Source organism: Moschus berezovskii, chromosome 25 (genome assembly GCF_049115385.1).
Source record: "Moschus berezovskii isolate FMDL1 chromosome 25, NW_MosBer_1.0, whole genome shotgun sequence".
NCBI lineage: Eukaryota > Metazoa > Chordata > Mammalia > Artiodactyla > Moschidae > Moschus > Moschus berezovskii.
In genome coordinates, this window is record NC_142484.1 from 23,917,687 (window position 1) to 23,939,521 (window position 21,835).

General features: G+C 46.8%; 1 protein-coding gene across 6 annotated transcripts in view; it reads left to right on the top strand.

Moving 5' to 3' along the window:
* The window catches only part of NAV2 (neuron navigator 2), a 429,204-nt gene that overhangs the window by 177,850 nt on the left and 229,519 nt on the right, over window positions 1–21,835 (top strand). For 5 of the 6 annotated variants that reach the window (XM_055416029.2, XM_055416030.2, XM_055416032.2 and 2 more), the window contains exons 5-6: window positions 7,218–7,488; window positions 12,017–12,085. In XM_055416029.2, coding sequence (XP_055272004.2) covers window positions 7,218–7,488; window positions 12,017–12,085 — 340 coding nt within the window. The remainder of the gene's footprint in view (window positions 1–7,217; window positions 7,489–12,016; window positions 12,086–21,835) is intronic. The other variant, XM_055416031.2, reaches the window with a different exon arrangement.

The window sequence follows — 21,835 nt, forward strand, 5'->3', positions numbered from 1 at the left end:
TTCTCTGAAGAGGAAATGCAAATGGCCATTAAACATAGGAAGAAGTGCTTCACCTCACTAACATTCTGAAAACTACTAAAGTAACTTGATACACCTACTTTCATGTATCAGATGATTAAAAATTGAAAGATCTGATAATATCAAGTGATTGAGAGGTAGGTACTCTTATAAACTTTCCTTGTGGGAATACAGTTTAGACTATTCATCTGGCTGATCGGATTCCATTAAAATCTGAACTATTTGTTACTCGTGTATTCCACTTTTCCATGTCTCTCTTTGAGATTATACCTGGGAGTTTTGAGAACACCTGGCATTTGCGCTGCCTGGCCCTAAGCCCATTCTCCCGTGATGGGGAAGCAGAGGTTGGGAACAGAAGGCTTTTCTTATTAAGCACACATTTGCCGGGCACATCCTGTATACCAGGTGCAGTGCTAGGCACCAGGGTACACGGAGAGTCACGTCAGTCGTACAAAACTAGCTTCAATTCCAATTAATAAGAGAGTTGTGCTGGTGGGATGTACAGGATCCAGTCAGTGGTACCCAAAGAAAGGTAACAGTCAGCCCTACCTGGGGCTATAGGGGGCTTCACAGAGACAGTGATGCTTCCCTTGGGTTTTACAAGATGAGTAGGCTTTCACCAATCGGAAAGGGAAGGTGAAGGGAAATTTAGATAGACTTTGCTGCTGCTGCTGCTAAGTCACTTCAGTCGTGTCCGACTCTGTGCGACCCCATAGACGGCAGCCCACCAGGCTCCCCCGTCCCTGGGATTCTCCAGGCAAGAACACTGGTGTGGGTTGCCATTTCCTTCTCCAGTGCGTGAAAGTGAAAGTGAAGTTGCTCAGTCGTGTCCGACTCTTAGCGACCCCATGGACTGCAGCCCACCAGGTTCCTCCATCCATGGGATTTTCCCGGCAAGAGTACTGGAGTGGGGTGCCATTGCCTTCTCCGAGATAGACGTTAGGGCATAGTAATATGATGGGCACAGAGGACTTGCTTTTTATCAGTCTTGCAGGTTGCAGGCAGGATGATGCTTCCAGGTGCCTCTGACAAGGAGTATAGGCGTTTGGCATGAAATCGATCCCTGGGTCAAGAAGATCCCCTGAAGGGAAGGGAAGATCCCCCCTGAAAGGAATCTTCTCCAGGCAGCGCAAATCCCAGGTTGCTGACTTGATTAGTTCAAAACTGGGTTTGTGGCCCTGATAGCCAGAGACCTGATGCCGAGCTCCCCTCCTCTCATTTGGAGCCAGGAAACAGGAGGTCTTTCTGGACCGTTAGGGTGATAAAGCAGCAGGCAGATTGTCTGCATTGTCCTCCCCTGGTGTCTCCGGAGTTCTGCGGTGAGTGGGACCGTTTCTGTCCCTTGCCAGCAGGGGGCACTGTGTGCTCTGCTCCCACCTCCTCATCCACTTCCCCTGTGGGCACTGATGGGCTTGATGAACTGAAGGGCTACCGCAGTGGGGTTTCAGAGACGGCACAGCGAGGATCCACAGCCCCAAATCAGCTGGGGACCTTACACCATGGCTTAAGGGGATTGAATGGGAATCCTGAGTCTACAGTCTAGGCAGCCTTCCCTCTGGCTCCCAATCCCTTCCCTACAAAGCAGCTTTCTTTGTATTAGATTATTCCAATGCTTGTGCCTTAGTGAATCAGACTTGAGGTTTCTTTTAAATAATGTTGAAAGAAAATAACTCTTATTCTTCCATCTTGCCCAACATGCCCTACGGCATCTATGCAGATGAGGAGCAGTGAGTGTATCAGTCAGAACCCAAGGAGACTTGAGTCAAGGCAATACTGAATTCTAGTGGGAACTGGCCTATGGTCTGTATAGCTTATTCTTCAGTTTATGTGCGGGTGGCCATAGGAGAGAAAACAGAGCAGGGTTTTCGGGCTGGTTTCGATGTCCCGCTATCTCATGTCTGCTTAGACAAGCCATTTCTCTCTCTCTCTCTGTAGGCAAGAATACTGGAGTGGGTAGCCTTTCCCTTCTCCAGGGTATCTTCTTTACCCAGGGATTGAACCCAGGTCTCCCACATTGCAGGCAGATTCTTTACCATCTAAGCCACCAGCGAAGCCCATCTCTCTCTAGGTCTACTTTTTTTTTTTTCCTTTCTAAAGATCAAGAGTGTGAGGATAGTTGATCAGAAATAAAATGATGCTCTTTTTCCAAAACCTTAGGAAATGTCATAGGGGTAACATTTTTGTGGGCTGGTGGATTTTGTTTTTAGAGAGCCTGTGTAGCCAGCTTACCCAGGCCTTGTGGCAAACAGACAAATGCCATTTGGAAATACGAAAAAAACACAATTCGAGCTATTTTGGATACTGTCTGTTAAAGACCACCCATGGCATGAACTGTGTGTCTCTTAACTCCAAACAGAGCATTCACTATGCTTGAGTCCTGTGTTCTGAAATGGATAACGTGGTCTATCCATATAACGGGATAATGCCTAACAATATAAAGAAATGAACTAATGATAACGTTTTCACCCAGGTGAACCTTAAAAACATGCTCCATGGAAGAACGAAAGTGTAGTTGCTCAGTCGTGTCCAACTCTTTTCGACCCTATGGACTGTAGCCCGCCAGGTTCCTCTGTCCATGGGATTCTCCAGGCAAGAATACTGGAGTGGGTTGCCATTCCCTTCTCCCGGGGATCTTCCCGACCCAGGGATTGAACCCAGGTCTCCTGCATTCTTCCATGGAAGAAGCCAGATGCAAAAGACTACAGGTTCACATGAATCCACTTACAGGAAATTGGCCCAGAATAGGCCAATCAATGAAAACAAGATCAGAATTTGCCTGAGGGGATGGGTTTGGGACTTGATTACAGATGAGCGCTTTTCAGGGTGATGGAAAGTCTAAAACTAGAATTTACTAAATTTACTAAAGATCATTATACACTTGATTTTGTGGTTGTAAATTACACCTCAATAGAGCTGATTTCTTTTTTTTAAAAAGAGATGCTCACTGAGTTTTCTCTGAAATGAGATGATCATGGTTGGTTTTCTTCTTGAAGCCTGTGACTGTCTTGAGGGGATGTGCAGGAAGGAGGGACAGCTCCTAAGGCTTCTTTTAGATGAAGAGACCTGTATTCTCCTAAGGCGGCAGGTACAACAACTCTATTTTCTGAACCAAACAAGGAAGTACAGAGACAGGCTTTTATTTTCTCATTTAATCCCATTAATCTCCATAGCATCCCTATGGGGAAGGTGTGACACACATTTAAAGAAGAAAATGAGGTTCAGAGAGGTTAACTCTTGGAAAACCTTTGAAGTCTTCAAATGATGGACTTGAGAAAGGCAAACCCCGGTCTTTGCGGCTCTAACAATCAGTGATCCATATAGTAAAAATGCTTCTTCCTAAGAAACAATGTATTCATGGGAGCACTGGGCCCTTTCACAAAGAGGTTTTGGGGAAGAATAGAACAGTTCTGAGCAATAAATGACTAAACGTCACAGGGAGAGACTATGACAAAGCCGGTTCCATTCATCTGCCCTGGGCTGGGCAAGTAGATTGTGAGGGAGCCGATGGGGACATACCTACTTTTTGCAGGAGCAACCCCTGATCCTCTGGCTTTGCTGTGGAATTGTTAGTTCCTCCTGTCTTTGTTTTTCTTGCGTGGTTTTTTAAAAAATGTATTATGGAATGTTTGACACATTCTATAATAGAAGAATACTTCTTTTATAGAAGGAGAATAAAGAATATTTCTGTGCCCGTGAGCTTAACTTAATAAGTAAAACACTATCTGGCGTGCTTTTAAATTCATGACATGTGATGGGGATGTAAGTAAGCCAAGTTATATAGACCATGTTGGGTGACTGAATGAGCTCATGTATGTGAAAAGCTTCACTTGGTTTACGCTAATTAGTATAAAAGACACTGAAATCTTACATAGATTTCATCTAGCATGATTATACCTCTATTTTCATCATCCAGGGAATTCTATTTTTAGAGGAAATTGTTTTCCCGAGATCCTTAACAGGTCCTGCCCTGCCTGCCAGCCCTTGATTCTGGCCCTGCCCCCGTCAATGTCCAGCTGAGTTAACCGGGGGGATGCCACTTTACCCTCTACCTTCCCTCAAGGAAAATGCCCATTTTCAAGAAGAACAGGGAGACTCAGAGGTTGGCGTCTTACAAAAACTCAGTCTATGGACTGAATCATCCCATCCAGACCTCACATCCTGTGACACTGGTGTCCTTGTCAAAACATTTAGAAGCAGCAGCAGAACAGGCCATGGATGTGTCCTCCTTTGGTTTCCTTAGGATGGAGAAGGAAGCAGGGGTGAAGGGTTAAAGCTGAGCTTACCCAAAGAAACGGGGGGGCGGATTTTCCCACATTTGGGGAACTTTCTGTGCTCCCTGCATTGCACACAGTGGTTTATAAGCATCTTGACTTGTCTAGGTGAGCCCTGGCTTATACCTGTTGTCCTAACGTAAGTGAAAATGTCTCCCTCTCACTCTCAAAAATGCCATATGGTAAGATGTCACATAGTTAAAAAAAAATAATTAAAAAGGGACGTGTTCTATTGTTATATGCTGATTATAAGTCAGCCATTTTATTATTTTTAAAATTTTTAATTGGAGGATAATTGCTTTGCAATGCTGTGTTGGTTTTTGGCGTACAACAGCATGAATCAGCTAAAAGTATACACGTATCCCCTCCCTCTGGAGCCTCCCTCCCACCCCACCCTTCTAGGTCATCACAGAGCTCAGAGCTGAGCTCCCAGTGTTACACAGCAGCTTCCCACCAGCTGTCTGTTTCACACTGTGTATATACCACAGTGCTACTCTCTCAATTCATCCCACCCTCTCCTTCCCCACTGTGTCCACAAGTCCGTTCTCTGCAAAACCCATTATTTTTAAGGCATGTAGCTGGAGCTATCGGAGAAGGCAATGGCAAGCCACTCCAGCACTCTTGCCTAGAAAATCCCATGGATGGAGGAGCCTGGTAGGCTGCAGTCCGTGGGGTCGCTAAGGGTCGGACACGACTGAGCGACTTCACTTTCACTTTTCACTTGCACACATTGGAGAAGGAAATGGCAACCCACTCCAGTGTTCTTGCCTGGAGAATCCCAGGGACGGGGGAGCCTGGTGGGCTTCCGTCTATGGGGTTACACAGAGTCGGACACGACTGAAGCGACTTAGCAGCAGCAGTAGCAGCAGTTGGAGCTATATGGAATACTCCTGCAGGATTCTAGAGCTGTGGTTGTCATACAGGAACCAGGACTGGTGAAAGACATGACTGTTTACAGTTGTGCCTTCACCGCTCTGCTCAGATTTGATCTGCAAAACCACCTTGGCGGCAGGGCAAGCTGTTAGTATTGTCAGGTGAGGTCCAGAGAGAGTCAGTGACTTGCACAAGCTAGTATGTGGTAGAAGACAGACTGAAAGTCAAGCCTTGCTTTTCCAAAAGCCAGGCTCCTGATGGTTTTCTCCCACAATCAGCACAAGCTAGCTCCCAAAGAATGAAAGTTGGATTCTGGTAGTCTGTATTGTCACTTTCTTCAAGAGTCTGGAAAGAGGAGCTCTCCAACAGGAAGTAATTCAGCCTGACCTAGTCAGCAAATACCACCCCAGGACACTGGCAGGCTAACAGGGATAGGGCTTGCTTCTCAAAGAACCCCATTCATGCCTTCTGCCCTTCAGCTAGTCATTGGAGGAAACTCTGGTTCCTGTATCAGCATCCTCTTGCCAAGCCTGGGGTAACCTGAAGATGTGTGTTACCCACACCAGGGGTGGGGGCTTCCCTTCCTCCAACCCCATTCCCTTTAACTCCCTTCCCAAATCAGAAACATTCAGCCTAAGGGTGGAAGTAGAGAAAAGCAGACACATTTCTTTGCCGACAAAGGTGCATATGGTTTTTCCAGTAGTCATGTATGGATGTGAGAGTTGGACCATAAAGAAAGCTGAGTGATGAAGAATTGATGCTTTTGAACTGTGGTGTTGTTGGAGAAGACTTGAGAGTCCCTTGGACAGCAAGGAGATCAAACCAGTCAATACTAAAGGAAATCAGTCCTGAATATTCACTGGAAGGACTGATGCTGGAGCTGAAACTCCAATACTTTGGCCAGCTGATAAAAGAACTGATTCATTGGAAAATACCCTGATGCTGGGAAAGATTGAGGGCAGGAGGAGAAGGGAACAACAGGACGAGATGGTTGGATGGCATCACTGACTTGAGGGACATGAGTTTGAGCAAGCTCCGGGAGTTGATGATGGACAAGGAAGCTTGGCCTGCTGCAGTCCATGAGGTTGCAAAAAGTCAGACGTGACTGAATGACTGAACTGAACTGAAGGGTTGAAGTGAAGCAGAAGGAGCCCCCAGGTTCCCCCTTCTCTGTCCCACATGCTGGGTGGCCATATTGTTTTACCCTCAGGGTCAGTTTAGACCCTGGCCATCAGCATCTGGTGTTAAAAAATCTGTAGAAAAGGAGGGATTGCCCAAGGAGATACACCGTTGCATCCATAGCTCCTGCCTGGGAATAAATATTTTATTCCTTCTCCAAAGCTCTTTATGCATACCTTGAGGCAAATACATTTTAAAATCTGAAAAATTCCATCTGGAATGAAAAATTTTCTTAGCCCCACTCTGCACACATTTTTTTTTTTAATGTAGGGGGGAAAAAGTGTTTTTAATGTGAGTTCTTTGTGGAAGCAAGCCCTATTGCTTATCCCCATACCTACCCCAAACTCAAGTTGTTTATTTGATGGACAGGGGACAGCCATGTATCTGAGGGCAGGATGATTGGGCAAAGTTAGGTGAGGATTTTGGAGAGGGCTGGCAGCTACTTGGCACTCTCCGGGTGGCTTGAAGCATGGAACAGGGATTTGTGGTTGCTGTGTAGACACCAGTGAGCTTTCCCGGTGCCTCCATGCCTAGATCCCTTCCTCTGCTTCCTGGACAAGCACAGTCTTGCTTGGGACTCTGTCTTTTTCTTTTGTGTCCTTACTGAGAACTTCCTCCTCGTGCTTGCCAGACATCCCAGTTGCAACTTGCCTCGGGTACCCAGTCTAATCCCAGTGGGGAGAAATCAGCTAATTTCTCTGTGGTTTAGGCCGGATTTTAATTGATTGTGATGCCAATTAAGTGTTCAGGAAATCTGTCCTATCCTAGAGGCATTAAAACTCACACGGGAGCTGAAACCGCCTCCTAAAAGGGTGCGAGACAGGGCTCCCCAGAAGGGCTTCCTCCTCTAACCAGAATCTCCCCATTGTCTTGCAGAGATCAGGAATGGAAATCTCAAGGCCATCCTAGGCCTCTTCTTCAGCCTCTCCCGGTACAAGCAGCAGCAGCAGCAGCAGCCGCCGCCTCCCCAGAAGCCGCACCTCCCCTCGCCACTGCCGCCCGCCGGGTCCCAGGCGGCAGGGGCCCCCTCCCAGTGCCAGGCTGGCCCTCCTCAGCAGCAGGTGCCAGCCACCCCCCAAGCCCCGTGCCAGCCTCACCAGCCGGCGCCACATCAGCTGTCAAAAGCACAAGCCGAGATGCAGTCCAGGTGGGCGCTCCTCGTCAACTGATAATTCGGCTTTTCTCGGGGTCTTCATCACACTGACCCCCTTCTAGCCTGTGCCCCACATGGTTCGCGTTTGCGCTTCTGCCGGTCTGAGAACTACCAGCAGTTCGTGGGGAATCAGCATGAGCTTGAAATGGATGTGCCTGGCGGAGATGGGGGCTATTAGAGATCAGAGTCACCAGCCGCTCCCGCCCTAAACTCTGGCCTGTTAACACCCACATGCTCATAGGCAATAAACAGCCCCTAAAATAGGCTTCAAACTTCTTCTGCGTGTCAGCCTACAGGCTGGGTGTTCAGTGTGATATGTACAAAGCAGTTTTGCTTAGTGGAGGCAGAAGTTCTCCAGCAGATACCTCTGCTTTGTCAGAAGAGAAATCCCGAGAACCCAGAAGAAAGATTTTTAGCAGGTGGTTTTTAGCAGGGTGAGAGGCTGCCCCCTTATCTGAGTGGGCCAGCATCTCCTGATGGGGAGCCGTTCCCAGTCAGTGTGCCTGGGTTTTGTTGACTTTGGAGACTGAGGAGCAGTGTCAGCTATGGCCCTCTGCTGTTTAGATCAGGACCGAGTTTTTGTTGGTATTTCCAGAGGATCTTCTTGCAAGCAATGGTATACCAGCAGAATGCCAGAACAGTTACCATCTACTGTGTTCACATGCTAATAGCTGCATTCCTAAACAACACCGCAAAAAATCACCTCATGAAATATTTAATGAGGGGAAAAAAATAGAAGAGGGGATTAGGAACTAGAAAGTTTTTGACTCACAGTAAAGTTTTGGAGAAAACTTTTTTTTTAAGCCATAAAACTTTAGCTATCAAACCTAAATGCCACCACTCAAATTGATTGCTTGATTTCAATGAATATGTGCTACAGAGTGATGGCTTTTTCTTTCCAGTCCCCCAAGGCACCAGCACTAATAATCATAGGTTTTCTCATACACCGTCATGCCCTTGGTAGCCATTTGTAGTTGGGCGAAGCACAAAGTGGTTGAAACAAAGCAGCTGCCCTCGAGATGGTTAATGGTCACAGCTGTTTTTCCCCAGGAGAAGTGCTGTTTCCCAATTGTGATCGTGTTAAAACCAGCAGTGACAGATGTGATGTAAATCAGAACCCCTAATTAGTTATCTAATTATATCCAATTCTCATTGTGAAAATCTATGGGCTAGTAGGGATGCCTGGACTAGCAATGAGGCCTGGACAGCCAGGCAGCCAGCCTCCGCACCTCTGCCCTGAAGGGCCCCCTGGGTGGAAGCCATTCTGTGATCCCTAGTGGGGTCAGGATGATAACATGATCTGGGCATCGTTTCCCACACTGCATGCTGCAGAGTGCTTAAAAATTGGTGCTTGCTCCCTATGTCCTACTGGAAGAGGCAGGAAAAAGTGGGAAGAGAAATATCAGAAGTGGTAGTACAGTAAGATAATGGGATTCAGAGGGACTGGGTTCATAATTTAAGTTGGGTTGATAGGTGTCTCTGAGGACTTGACACCAAAGTAGAAATAGGAGTGACAGGGAGCTAGCCATGCAGGTATGGAATAGATCAGGGAGAGGGGGCGCAGCTGGTGCAAAGGCCCTGTGGTAGGAGTAAGCTGGGCAGTTTGTAGGAGCCAAGAGAAGGCTCGTGTGGCTGGAGACCCGTGGGTGAAGGTGGTGTGAAGTGAAAAGCAGCCTTATAAGCAAAGAGAGCTGCCACCATTGACATGAAAGACAGTGTGACCAGTCACCCCTGGAGCTGTGTAGTCCCGTAGCCCTGAAGCAAGGTCACAGTGACAGCTATACAGGCTGAAGAGTCGGTATTTCATTCTAAAGGAAACTAAGCCATTGGACAGTCTTGAGCAGGAAGGAGACTTAATTTACAGTTGTTATTTTAAAATCACTTTTGTTTCTCTCTAGAGAATAAGACTGTGGAAGGGTCAAGAGTAGAAGGAAAGATCCCAGCTAAGAGGCTTTGTCATCCTCTAGGTCAGGGGTCTCCAACTTTCTTGGCACCAGGGACCGGTTTCATGGAAGACAATTCTTCCATGGCCCAGGGCAGAGTGGTGGTGGTTTCAGGATGATTCAAGCACACTACATTTGTTGTGCACTTTATTTCTATTACTATTATATCGGCTCCACCTCGGATCATCAGGCATTAGATCTCAGAGGCTGGGGAATCCCTGCTGCAGGTGACAGAGGCTTCGATCAAGGTGGTAGAGCAAGTGTGGAGATGGACCAGTTCAGTGTATTTTAGAGGATGAGCCAACAGAACTATAGGTAGATTGACTGTCTGGAGGGAGGGAGGGAGGAATCACAGATAATCCTTGATTTCCGGCTTCAGTGGTTAGGCAAATGGTGACATTTATTGAGATAAGGAACCTGGGGGAAGTAGGGAGAAGGACATGTGTACCCTGGGAATCTTCGGAAGGTGTAGAAAGTATTCTTAAACTGAGACACGGAATTCTTCTTCTAAGAATGTCTCATTGCATAGGGTTCCAAGGAACACGTGTTGAAAAACACTGGGCTTGTGTCATTGAGCTTTGATAGCCTGAGGCATCCATCGCCACAGTAAGCTTTTGTCTTCTCAAAAGAACCAGATGTCCCAGTCAGGATACCCATCTCCCAGTAAGAAAAAGCATCCTCCTGTTAATAAATGCTTTACCTAGGGGGACTTCCCTGGCAGTGCAATGGTTGAGACTTCGCACTTCCACTGTAGGGCACACGGGTTCCATCCCTAGCCAGGGAAAAAGGATCCTGCATGCTGTGTGGTGTGGTCAAAAAACCGCAAGAGTGAAAAATAGATGCTTTACCTAAAGACCAGCCATACTCACTTAAGCCAGGTTTTTAGTCCATTTTATCCAGAGTGGTTCCTGCCATCATGCCCCCCGACCCTACAATGTGGTGATGAGACAAGTCGGGCTCTGAAATTTTTCTGTGTCCTCCTTCACCCTTTGTTTGGCCCCCTTCACCCTTTATTTGGCCCGTATTGGGTTACTTTAGCAGATGATTGGTTTTATCCATGACATACTGATGCTTTCTAGTTTTCCTTCCGGAGGATATAATCTTATTCTCAAAGTCTAGAGATGTGATACTCCATACTCATGCACTGGCTGTAAATTTAAAAACAGTAAAGTCACTTCTCTGGCTTAGTTCCATTGTATTTCTGTCCCCAAATTCTGATAGCCCAGATCCCAAGGGTAATGGTTCAGACCCTTGATCATTAACATCAAATGTTGACGCAACCCCCAAATGCCAGGTTTATGTTGATCCTTCCTTAGCTCAAGATAGCAAATACTAAAACTTGACAACTTTTCCATAATGTTTGTTAATTAAAAAAAAAAAAAAAATGAATTGTGGAAGCTGAGCAAGGAAAATTGAGATACTGGCGTGAAGGAAAAAGCAATTCCTCCATGGTGACTAAATGGAGACTCACTTTTGCTTCTTCTCATCAGCTTTTCTCATTAATTTACATGATGGCTGAGAAGTCGATCCACCCTTCACCTCGTGAAGTTCCTCTCTATCTGTGTCTCCTTTACATCGTATCAATATTTAGTTTTTTAGAAAAAAAAATACAAAGAATTGCTTTTTAAAAAATTGATGCTCTTCTGTTTTCCTTCATATCCTAGGTTTTGTGATACCAACATTGTATTTCTCACCTCAGATCCTTTTATGAACATGGTATAGGAGGTATGGATGCAAGAAAGAGAAATATTTCTCTCTTTGATAAGGCAGTAAATAAGTTGAACCATTTATTAAGTCCATCCATGATTCTTCATACTTATAAGTTTATGGTTCAAAGCCCAGAACGTAGCAAATTCAGAAGATTTGAAATGGTCATTGCTGATACCATGGAGAGCAAACATTCCCAAGACCAGCCAAACTGAAAACATCTCCACTCTTATTTTAGCTTCCCGGGTGGCTCAGCTGGTAAAGAATTTGCCTGCTGATGCAGGAGACACAAGAGATGTGGGTTTGATCCCTGGGTCAGGAAGCTTCCCTGGAGAAGGAAATGGCAACCTACTCCACTATTCTTGCCTAGAAAATCCATGGACAGAGGGGATTGATGGGCTACAATCCACGTGGTCGCAAAAAGTCAGACATGACTGAGCATACATGCCACCCTTATTTAGGGTCAACTTAATGGGATATTCAGGACATTTCTCCAAAGAGCACTCCAGTAGAATAAGCATGTGGAATAGAAAAAGATCTGAATACTTTAGAAAGGTACAAAGTTTACTTGTCAGAGACCCCTGGCTTTAGGGTCTCATTGTGGAAGAAGGCTGTGTAGTGACTGATGGCAGAAAAGAGATTTGGAGTTAAGAAACAGAAAACCACAAAAGTTCTTAGGTAATCTTGAACAGCAGTTTCCTTACGTTGGAATTTTATCAAATTAGACCTAAGAAGAAGGCAGCATGTTGTAGAAAAATTGGGCAGAGGGAAACGTGGGGGCTTTGGCTGTGTCTCGGGACTCCTGTTGATAATTTGTCTAACGCAGCTTCTCTCTCACTCATCCTTCCACTTTTTTCTTTCCTGTCATGCAGTGCATCTTCCAAGGACTCATCACAAAGCAAAATCATCCGCTTCACTCTGGGTCCGAGAAAGATCTCTAGGTTAGACTTGTCCACGTCCCGCAAAGCATGGTTTCCACCCAGCCCCCGCTCCCCTTTGTCCCGGCTGCACCTCCTTTCGGTCCTCCGCCCCTGACATGTTTGCAGTTTGGGAAATCCAAACGTGCTTTGGCTGATGACCAAGTGTTGAGTGCTAGAGACTTGAGAGTGGCCCTGGGGCTGAAGGGGGGGTGTGTGTGTGATTGTGAGGTTTAGTTGTACTTAATGTTTCTGCATCTCATTGGGTTTTTTTTGTCTTTGATTGCTTGGACATCAAAGTCCATTCTGATTTAGAGAGGTGAGTTTTTAGATGGTTTTCTGTAGTAATTTTCTGATGAGTTTGACTCCCTGCTCTATCCTGGCCCTGATCCCACCTCACCTGCATCTTGTTCGTGTGTGTGATGCTTTTTGTCATTGGTGCTGTCGTAAAGTGACTAACGCGGGATTGGTTTTCTCCTGACTATTGAAGACCTGAAGCATGAATCTAATTGTTCGGAGGAAACAGAGCAACAAGGAAACTATGTCTCATTTTTATTTCTGAATGCTCTTGTGTACATGGATGAATCACCTCAGTTCCCTGAAAATAAAAACTAGGCCTGCTCGCTAATTAATTCTCTTGACTCAGCTTGGCGTCTACCGCATCCTGTGAGGACCCATGCCAGGATATGGGAAGCGCCAGTTATATCCTTGTACCTACTGTGTGTTAAAGGTATCAACAGCTAACATTTATTGAATGTGTATTAGGCCCAATATGAATGCAGTATCTTAATCTTCAAGTCAGTCTTCTTGCAGTAGGTCATGTTGTTATCACCAGTTTACAGATGAGGAAACTAAAATTTAGCAAGTTTGGTAAGTTATCAAAGTCACACAGAAAGCAGAAAAACCAGAACTTGAGCCCAGGTAATCTCACTGCAGAACCCTCAGTGTAACCACTGCGTTACAGCTCTCCCTCCACCTCCTCCTCCTTGAATTCTGGTACGCGGCTTAGCACAGCACACGACCCTGGGTTGTTGATGCTGCTTTTTAAAATCTTATGTTTCAACCATTCCTCTTGGCCTTTTGCCTCGTGATGTCCTTGTAGCATCCTGACAGAAATAGAAGCTCGTCCTTATTATTTTCTGCTAGTATTTCTTTTCATTGAATCTGACTTCAAGCTAAGGGGATGCCCAGGCTGTGTTCCTCTCCGTATTCATGTAAACCATGGCTGCAGAAGGTCTGCTTGCCACCCCCCACTCTATTAGGCGCTGGCTGAGTGCCTTTCCTAATAGTTAACTTTTCTAAAAAGCTTACACATGGGGAGGTCCAAGTCAGGATCCACCTGGCTGTGGGGAGAAGCCACAGGGCAGCTGCTTTTCTGTAGGACAAGTCAGCCTGTTAGCCAGACTTGGTACTGGGGGACCTGCTGTCATCACTGCCTCTCGTAGCCATGTGTCTTAGTCTGCTCATGCTGTTATGACATATCACTGAAGACTGGGTGATTCAACATAGGTTTATTGCTCACAGCTCTGGAGGCTGCGAAATCCAGGATCAGGGTGCCAATACTGTCGGGTTGGTGAGAGCCCACTTCCTGTTTTCCAGAGGGTTGTGTTTTTTTCTGTGTCCTCACATGGTAGACAGCAGAGAGAAGCAAGCTCTCCTGTGTCTTCTGAGGCAGCTCCACCTTTGCCTTGCTAAATCCTGAACCTTGTGAAGCAAGGCATGAATGGGGAAGCTGAAAGAAAATGAGAGGAGCCATAGGAACTGCAGACGAGCTTTATTCTGCTGTGGCCGTCGCAGCAGACGCACGGGCGTTTCAGGTGGTGTTTATATAGGTATACGTGAACAAAGGTGGCACGTGGCCAAGTTAGTATGTCATGATACTTGTGCGCATTGCTATAAATGATCTTAGCTGTTTCATAACCGTGCCAAGTCATTGTTTACAGCATGTGGGCCGAGAGAGTCTGACTATCGCCATCTTGACTAACTGCTATTCCTCTGTAAGCTTCATGACCTCATTACCTCCCCAAGAACCCTCTCCAGATCTGTCACACTGGCATGACAGTGTGTGCATTTGGGGAGAAGGGAACACAAACATGCAGTTCTTAGCACTGTGCTACAGAGTGACTGCTTTCCCTGACAGCATGAAGCCCAAGTCAGATAGATGTCCACTGCCGCCCCGCACGCCGCCCCCCCGACACACAGTGAACTGGGATCCCATTTTGTGTGTGTGTGTATCATGCAAAGTCCCCACACGCAGGAAAGGAAGGTGGTGGGGAGCGTGGAGGAAACCTGAAATCTAGTGTTTGTTCCCACGATATGCTTAGTTCTGAAAGAGAAGACAGGCGCTAGCTGGGAAAGACTCTAATTGAAAGCACATGAGCATCCCCTGAATGATGTCTTATCAGTCCCAGATGATGGAAGGAGGTGGAGTTGCAGGGAGGGGTGGGAAGAGAGGAAGAATTGAATAATGGACTTGTCTGCCCTGCCCTGCGGAGAAGGCAATGGCAAGCCACTCCAGTACTATTGCCTAGAAAATCCCATGGATGGAGGAGCCTGGTAGGCTACAGTCCGTGGGGTCGCTAAGGGTCGGACACGACTGAATGACTTCACTTTCACTTTTCACTTTCACACATTGGAGAAGGAAATGGCAGCCCACTCCAGTGTTCTCGCCTGGAGAATCCCAGGGACGGGGGAGCCTGGTGGGCTTCCGTCTATGGGGTCACACAAAGTCGGACACGACTGAAGTGACTTAGCAGCAGCAGCAGCAGCCCTGCCCTGAAGGCGTGGCCAGGCTCCTCTGTCCATGGGATTTCTCAGGCAAGAATACTGGAGTGGATTGCCATTTCCTCCTCCAGGGGATCTTCCTAACCCAGGAATCAAACCCTGCAGCTCCTGTTCAGTTCAGTTCAGTCGCTCAGTCGTGTCCGACTCTCCACGACCCCATCAATCACAGCACGCCAGGCCTCCCTGTCCATCACCAACTCTCGGGGTTCACTCAAACTCATGTCCACAGAGTCGGTGATGCCATCCAGCCATCTCATTCTCAGTCGTCCCCTTCTCCTCCCGCCCCCAACCTTTCCCAGCATCAGTCTTTTCCAGTGAGTCAACTCATCGCATGAGGTGGCCAAAGTATTGCAGTTTCAGCTTTAGCATCAGTCCCTCCAATGAACATCCAGGATTGATCTCCTCTAGAATGGACTGGTTGGATCTCCTTGCAGTATAAGGGACTCTCAAGAGTCTTCTCCAACACCACAGTTCAAAAGCATCGATTCTTCGGCGATCAGCCTTCTTCACAGTCCAACTCTCACATCCATACATGACCACGGGAAAAACCATTGCCTTGACTAGACGGACCTTGGTTGGCAAAGTAATGTCTGTGCTTTTTAATATACTATCAAGGTTGGTCATAACTTTCCTTCCAAGGAGTAAGCGTCTTTTAATTTCATGGCTGCAATCAGCATCTGCAGTGATTTTGGAGCCCCAAAAAATAAAGTCTGACACTGTTTCCACTGTTTTTCCATCTATTTCCCATGAAGTGATGGTACCAGATGCCATGATCTTTGTTTTCTGAATGTTGAGCTTCAAGCCAACCTTTTCACTCTCCTCTTTCACTTTCATCAAGAGGCTTTTGAGTTCCTCTTCACTTTCTGCCATAAGGGTAGTGTCATCTGCATATCTGAGGTTATTGATATTTCTCCCAGCAACCTTGATTCCAGCTTGTGCTTCTTCCAGCGTTCCTCATGATGTACTCTGCGTATAAGTTAAATAAGCAAGGTGACAATATACAACCTTGACGTACACCTTTTCCTATTTGGAACCAGTCTGTTGTTCCATGTCCAGTTCTAACTGTTGCTTCCTGACCTGCATACAGGTTTCTCAAGAGGCAGGTCAGGTGGTCTGGGATTCCCATCTCTTTCAGAATGTTCCACAGTTTATTGTGATCCACACAGTCAAAGGCTTTGGCATAGTCAATGAAGCAGAAATAGATGTTTTTCTGAAACTCTCTTGCTTTCTCCATGATCCAGCGGATGTTGACAATTTGATCTCTGGTGCCTCTGCCTTTTCTAAAACCTGCTTGAACATCTGGGAGTTCACGGTTCACATATTGCTGAAGCCTGGCTTGGAGAATTTTGAGCATGACTTTACTAGCGTGTGAGATGAGTGCAATTGTGCGGTAGTTTGAGCATTCTTTGGCATTGCCTTTCTTTGGGATTGGAATGAAGACTGACCTCTTCCAGTCCTGTGGCCACTGCTGAGTTTTCCAAATCTGCTGGCTTATTGAGTGCAGCACTTTCACAGCATCATCTTTCAAGACTTGAAATAGCTCAACTGGAATTCCATCACCTCCACTAGCTTTGTTCGTAGTGATGCTTTCTTTCTAAGGCCCACTTGACTTCACATTCCAAGATGTCTGGCTCTAGGTCAGTGATCACGTTATCATGACTGTCTTGGTCGTGAAGATCTTTTTTGTACAGTTCTTCTGTGTATTCCTGCCACCTCTTCTTAATATCTTCTGCTTCTGTTAGGTCCATACCATTTCTGTCCTTTATCGAGCCCATCTTTGCATGAAATGTTCCCTTGGAATCTCTAATTTTCTTGAAGAGCTCTCTTGTTTTTCCTATTCTGTTGTTTTTCTCTATTTCTTTGCATTGATCACTGAGGAAGGCTTTCTTATCTCTCCTTGCTATTCTTTGGAACTCTGCATTCAGATGCTTATATCTTTCCTTTTCTCCTTTGCTTTTCGCCTCTCTTCTTTTCACAGCTATTTGTAAGGCCTCCTCAGACAGCCATTTCGCTCTTTTGCATTTCTTTTCCATGGGGATGGTCTTGGTCCCTGTCTCCTGTACAATGTCATGAACCTCCATCCAGAGTTCATCAGGCACTCTATCAATCAGATCTAGTCCCTTAAATCTATTTCTCACTTCCACTGTATAATCATAAGGGATTTGATTGAGGTCATATCTGAATGGTCTAGTGGTTTTCCCTACTTTCTTCAATTTAAGTCTGAATTTCGCAATAAGAAGTTCATGATCTGAGCCACAGTCAGCTCCTGGTCTTGTTTTCGCTAACTGTATACAGCTTCTCCATCTTTGGTTGCAAAGAATATAATCAATCTGATTTCGGTGTTGACCATCTGGTGATGTCCATGTGTAGAGTCTTCTCTTGTGTTGTTGGAAGAGGGTGTTTGCTATGACCAGTGCATTCTCTTGACAAAACTCTATTAGCCTTTGCCCTGCTTCATTCCGTGCTCCAAGGCCAAATTTGCCAGTTACTCCAGGTGTTTCTTGACTTCCTACTTTTGCATTCCAGTCCCCTATAATGAAAAGGACATCTTTTTTGGGTGTTAGTTCTAAAAGGTCTTGTAGGTCTTCATAGAACCGATTAACTTCGGCTTTTTCAGCATTACTGGTTGGGGCATAGGCCTGGATTACTGTAATATTGAATGGTTTGCCTTGGAAACGAACAGAAATCATTCTGTCATTTTTAAGATTGCATCCAAGTACTGCATTTCGGACTCTTTTGTTGACCATGATGGCTACTCCATTTCTTCTAAGGGATTCCTGCCCACAGTAGTAGATATAATGGTCATCCGAGTTAAATTCACCCATTCCAGTCCATTTTAGTTCACTGATTCCTAGAATGTCGACATTCACTCTTGCCATCTCCTGTTTGACCACTTCCAATTTGCCTTGATTCATGGCCCTAACATTCCAGGTTCCTATGCAATATTGCTCTTTACAGCACTGGACCTTGCTTCTATCACTGGTCACATCCACAGCTGGGTATTGGTTTTGCTTTTGCTCCATCCCTTTATTCCTTCTATAGTTATTTCTCCACTGAGCTCCAGTAGCATACTGGGCACCTTCCGACCTGGGGAATTCCTCATTCAGTATCCTATCATTTTGCCCTTTGTTACGGTTCATGGGGTTCTCAAGGCAAGCATACTGAAGTGGTTTGCCATTCCCTTCTCCAGTGGACCACATTCGGCTGTGGTCCATGTGATCAGATCGGTTAGTTTCCTGTGATTATGATTTCAGTTTGTCTGCCCTCTGATGCCCCCTAGCAATACCTACCATCTTATTTGGGTTTCTCTTACCTTGGTCGTGGAAAATCTCTTCACAGCCGCTCCAGCAAAGTGCAGCCGCTGTACCTTACCTTGGACGAGGGGTATCTCCTCAAGGCTGTCCCTCCTGACCTTGAACGCGGAGTAGCCCCAGCAGCTCCTGTATTGCAGGCAATTCTTTACCTCTGAGCCACCAGGCAAGCCCAGTCCCTCACCTAGATTTCCCTTTGGATGCATTTTGTTCCTGATAAGCCTGATAAAGGGATTGTTGTTATTGCTCAGTCACTCAGTCGTGTCTGACACTTTGTGACCCCATGGACTGCAGCGCACCAGGCTTCCCTGTCTTTCACTAGCTCCTGGAGTTTGTTCAAACTCATGTCCATTGAGTGGGTGATATATATAATGATCATCCGAATTAAATTCACCCATTCCAGCCCATTTTAGTTCACTGATTCATAAAATGTCGATGTTCACTCTTGTCATGTCCTGCTTGACCAAAGGGATCTTCTTTTATTATTTGCCTGACACTTCTCCTTGCCTTCTCCTCACCCCCACTTTCCCACCACTAGCCTTGAGCACAATCTTAATAAAGATTTTAGCTGATCAGGCACCACCGGGGGTTGCAGTAAAGTTTGGTTGCCGAAAGAAACAGCCCTGCCTACCTCTCTGGGTGAGTTGGACATCTCTTCCAGAGCTCTGGAAATAAGTCTCTTTTCAGGTTCAAATATTGATTAATGATTAAGTCTCTGGAAATAAGTCTCTTTACAGGTGCAAATACCTGCCAGAGCCAGACATCTAGACAGGCACCAGGGGTATACAGGGAGAGAAGCCTCACCTTGAGTCTACAGGGAAGGAACCGATGCAGGGAACTGATACAGGAAAGAATTTCCTTGAATTTCCACCTCTGACCACTGTGTTGTGTTGATAAGAGATCTTGGTATCCCTCTTGGGCCTCAGATAATTAGGCTTATTCTACCTGCGGGAGGCGTTGAAGCCTGGTGACTAGGAGTGCAGCTTTGTAGTCAAACCTAGCAAACCCTGTGTTCACCACTTGCTATGTTACCTGGGCAATTAGTTAATCTCCGTGAGCTGGTGTTTCCTTGTTGGTGAAAAGTATCCTGCCTCACTCACAGTGCTGTGTGGATTAAATAAAGTCATTGCCAGTCCTTTGCTACCTGGCATGTAATCAGTGCCCCGTGACTAGCTGATAGGGTCCTGGGGGTGGTTTCAGCTGATCTGGTCCAGCTCTGGGGGTCCCACAGAGTTGATCTCTACGTGACCATCTGGTGGAGGGGAATCAACGTGGCTAATAGTTCAGTCCTCTCCACCCAGCTGCTGAAAAGCAGATGCTGTGGAATTGAGACTTAGCATTTAATCATCTTGTCTAGCAAACAGCATCTCCGATCATGACCTCTGCCCTCCGAGGTCTGTAGCATGTGCCCACAAGCTGCCATCTCTCCTGGGGGTGGGGCATCTTCTGCTCCTGGCCTTTGAAGTGGTTTGTGGGGGAACCACCTTCCTCTCATTGGTACGTGCAGCAAGTGCAGCCGGAACGCACACACAGGTTATGTGCCAGGAATGGCAGCCTTACCGCCCGGCCTGCTCTGCTGTGCCCACGTGTGTTGGAGAAACTGATCACGGGCTCCCCGGGCAGCAGGGTTTTCCTTCTGCTTCTTCGTGACACCTCTTCCCTTAAACGAAATGCGACGTGTGCGTTTCAGAGAACCCATTTGTGTCCTCTCATTTCGTAACTGTTGTCTGGACCCAGAAGGGTCACGGGAATCAGAGTCCCTCTCGCAAAGGAGCTGCTGGAAGCTTCCGGCACTCTGGGTGAGGCGGGGTATGGATGATCTGTGGTTGACTTGCCGCACTCGCTCTGCTTGCTCTGATGAGCCAGGCACTGCGGGGCAGCGTCTGTTCTGGTACCTGCCGCTGTGCCCCATGAGCAAGACCCAGCTCTGCTTTGGAAGGATGCTAAATGGACAAACAGCAGCTGCTCCCAGGCCAGGAGAGAAGTGCTGCTGATGGGCAAGGATGCGAACAAGAATCAGCCTCAGGAGGTTGGCTGGGGGCCTCTGTCATTGGACACTGGAAGCTACTCTGCTTTTCAGCTCCAGCTCTGCTCTCAGCCTCCAGGATGGCCGTCGCCTTCCTGGAGGACTGGACCAAGTCCAAGGTTCTCAGTGTCAGTGAGGCTGGCCCCACCTGCTGTTCCAGCCTCGTTTCCTCCCACGCTGCCCCCCCACAAACCCCAGCACACACCAGCCCTTTCCTTCCTCTGCTTTTCTGTAAGCGTCCCTCTGCATAAGCCCTCTGCCCCTTGTCTTCTTGCCCCCTACTGACATTCTAGACACCGATTCTTTCTCTGGGTTGCTTTTATTTGGAACCTTCCCTGACCATCCACCAACTGCCAATGTCATTACTTTCCTTCTCAGCATTACTTCTGACCTTTCATATTCTTTTATCAACACGTATGTAATTCAGCTAGAGTCCATCAGCATTCAAGATCTAAATAAGACTGGGCTACAGCCCTGTGATGGTCTTCTGGGGCTGCCATAATAAAGCACCACATACTGGGTGACTTAGAAGCAGCAGAAATTTATTGCTGACAGTTCTGGAGGCTGGAAGCCCAAGACCAAGGTGCCAGCCTGGTTGGATTCTGGTCAAGGCCCTCTTCCAGGTTGTGGGCTGCCAACTTCTTGCTATGTCCTCACACGGTGGAAGAGGCAAGCTAGCGCCCTGGGTCCTCGTTTATAAGGGCGTTAATCTCATTCATGAGGCTCTGCCTAATGACCTAATCAACTCCCTAATACCATCACATTGGGCATTACAATTTCGACATATGAATTGGGGTAAGGAAGAACTCAGAACACAGACATAGCGTATCCCTCCTTCAGTTTGTGAAGTCCAGTGCCCTCATGCAGATGGCTCAGATGTCTTAGGTTCTCATGGGCACCTTTGGCTTTGAAATCCTGCGCTTTCAGTTCAGTCTGAATTAGTTCAGTTTGTGGGTTGACTCATCCCAAGGGATGCTTTGGGTCCCTCCTGGGTGGATCCAAATGAAGCGCTTTTCCTTACTTCCCACCCACTACACATTCACTCGTGGCCTTTGTTTGTGGGGCAGAGTCTGCTGAAAGTTTCAGAGGGATGGAGGGGCTTGCTTTGGAGCAAGCAGCTGTCCCACCCCATTCACAACAGAACACAAGTTTTAAAGCACAGTGTTCACAGGGATTCCTTCTGACACTCAGAAGTTACTTGGTCTCCTTCCAGTTTTCCCATTTGCTCAAGTTAAGGGTGCTGTTCTTACTAGGTGGTGAGGTACAGAGTGGTGTGAGTTGGCTTGAGCTTTATGGTGGCTTTTGGTGGCTCGGTGTGTGCTACCCATCTTTATTTGCCATGTCAGCTGCCCTCAAGGCCTTCCAGACCTCCTCTTCCAGGTCTCAGAAAACTTGGCACAACCTGCAGCCATTAAAGGATGTGCCAATCTGTGTAGTGCCTCTAGGTTCTGACTCAAGGAAGAGTTGATGGTGACCGCACCTGGGAAACCAGAGCTGTCTCAGTTAATCCAAGACTGTTTCAGTCTGAGGAGTGGAGCTCACAGGTGACTCAGAGGTGCCCCACGTGTAAGGCCTTTGTCACAAATACTTGGATAAAGGAGTTGTTCTTCTCCATTGTTCCTTAGGGAAATGATGAATCCTGTTTGCCGAGGC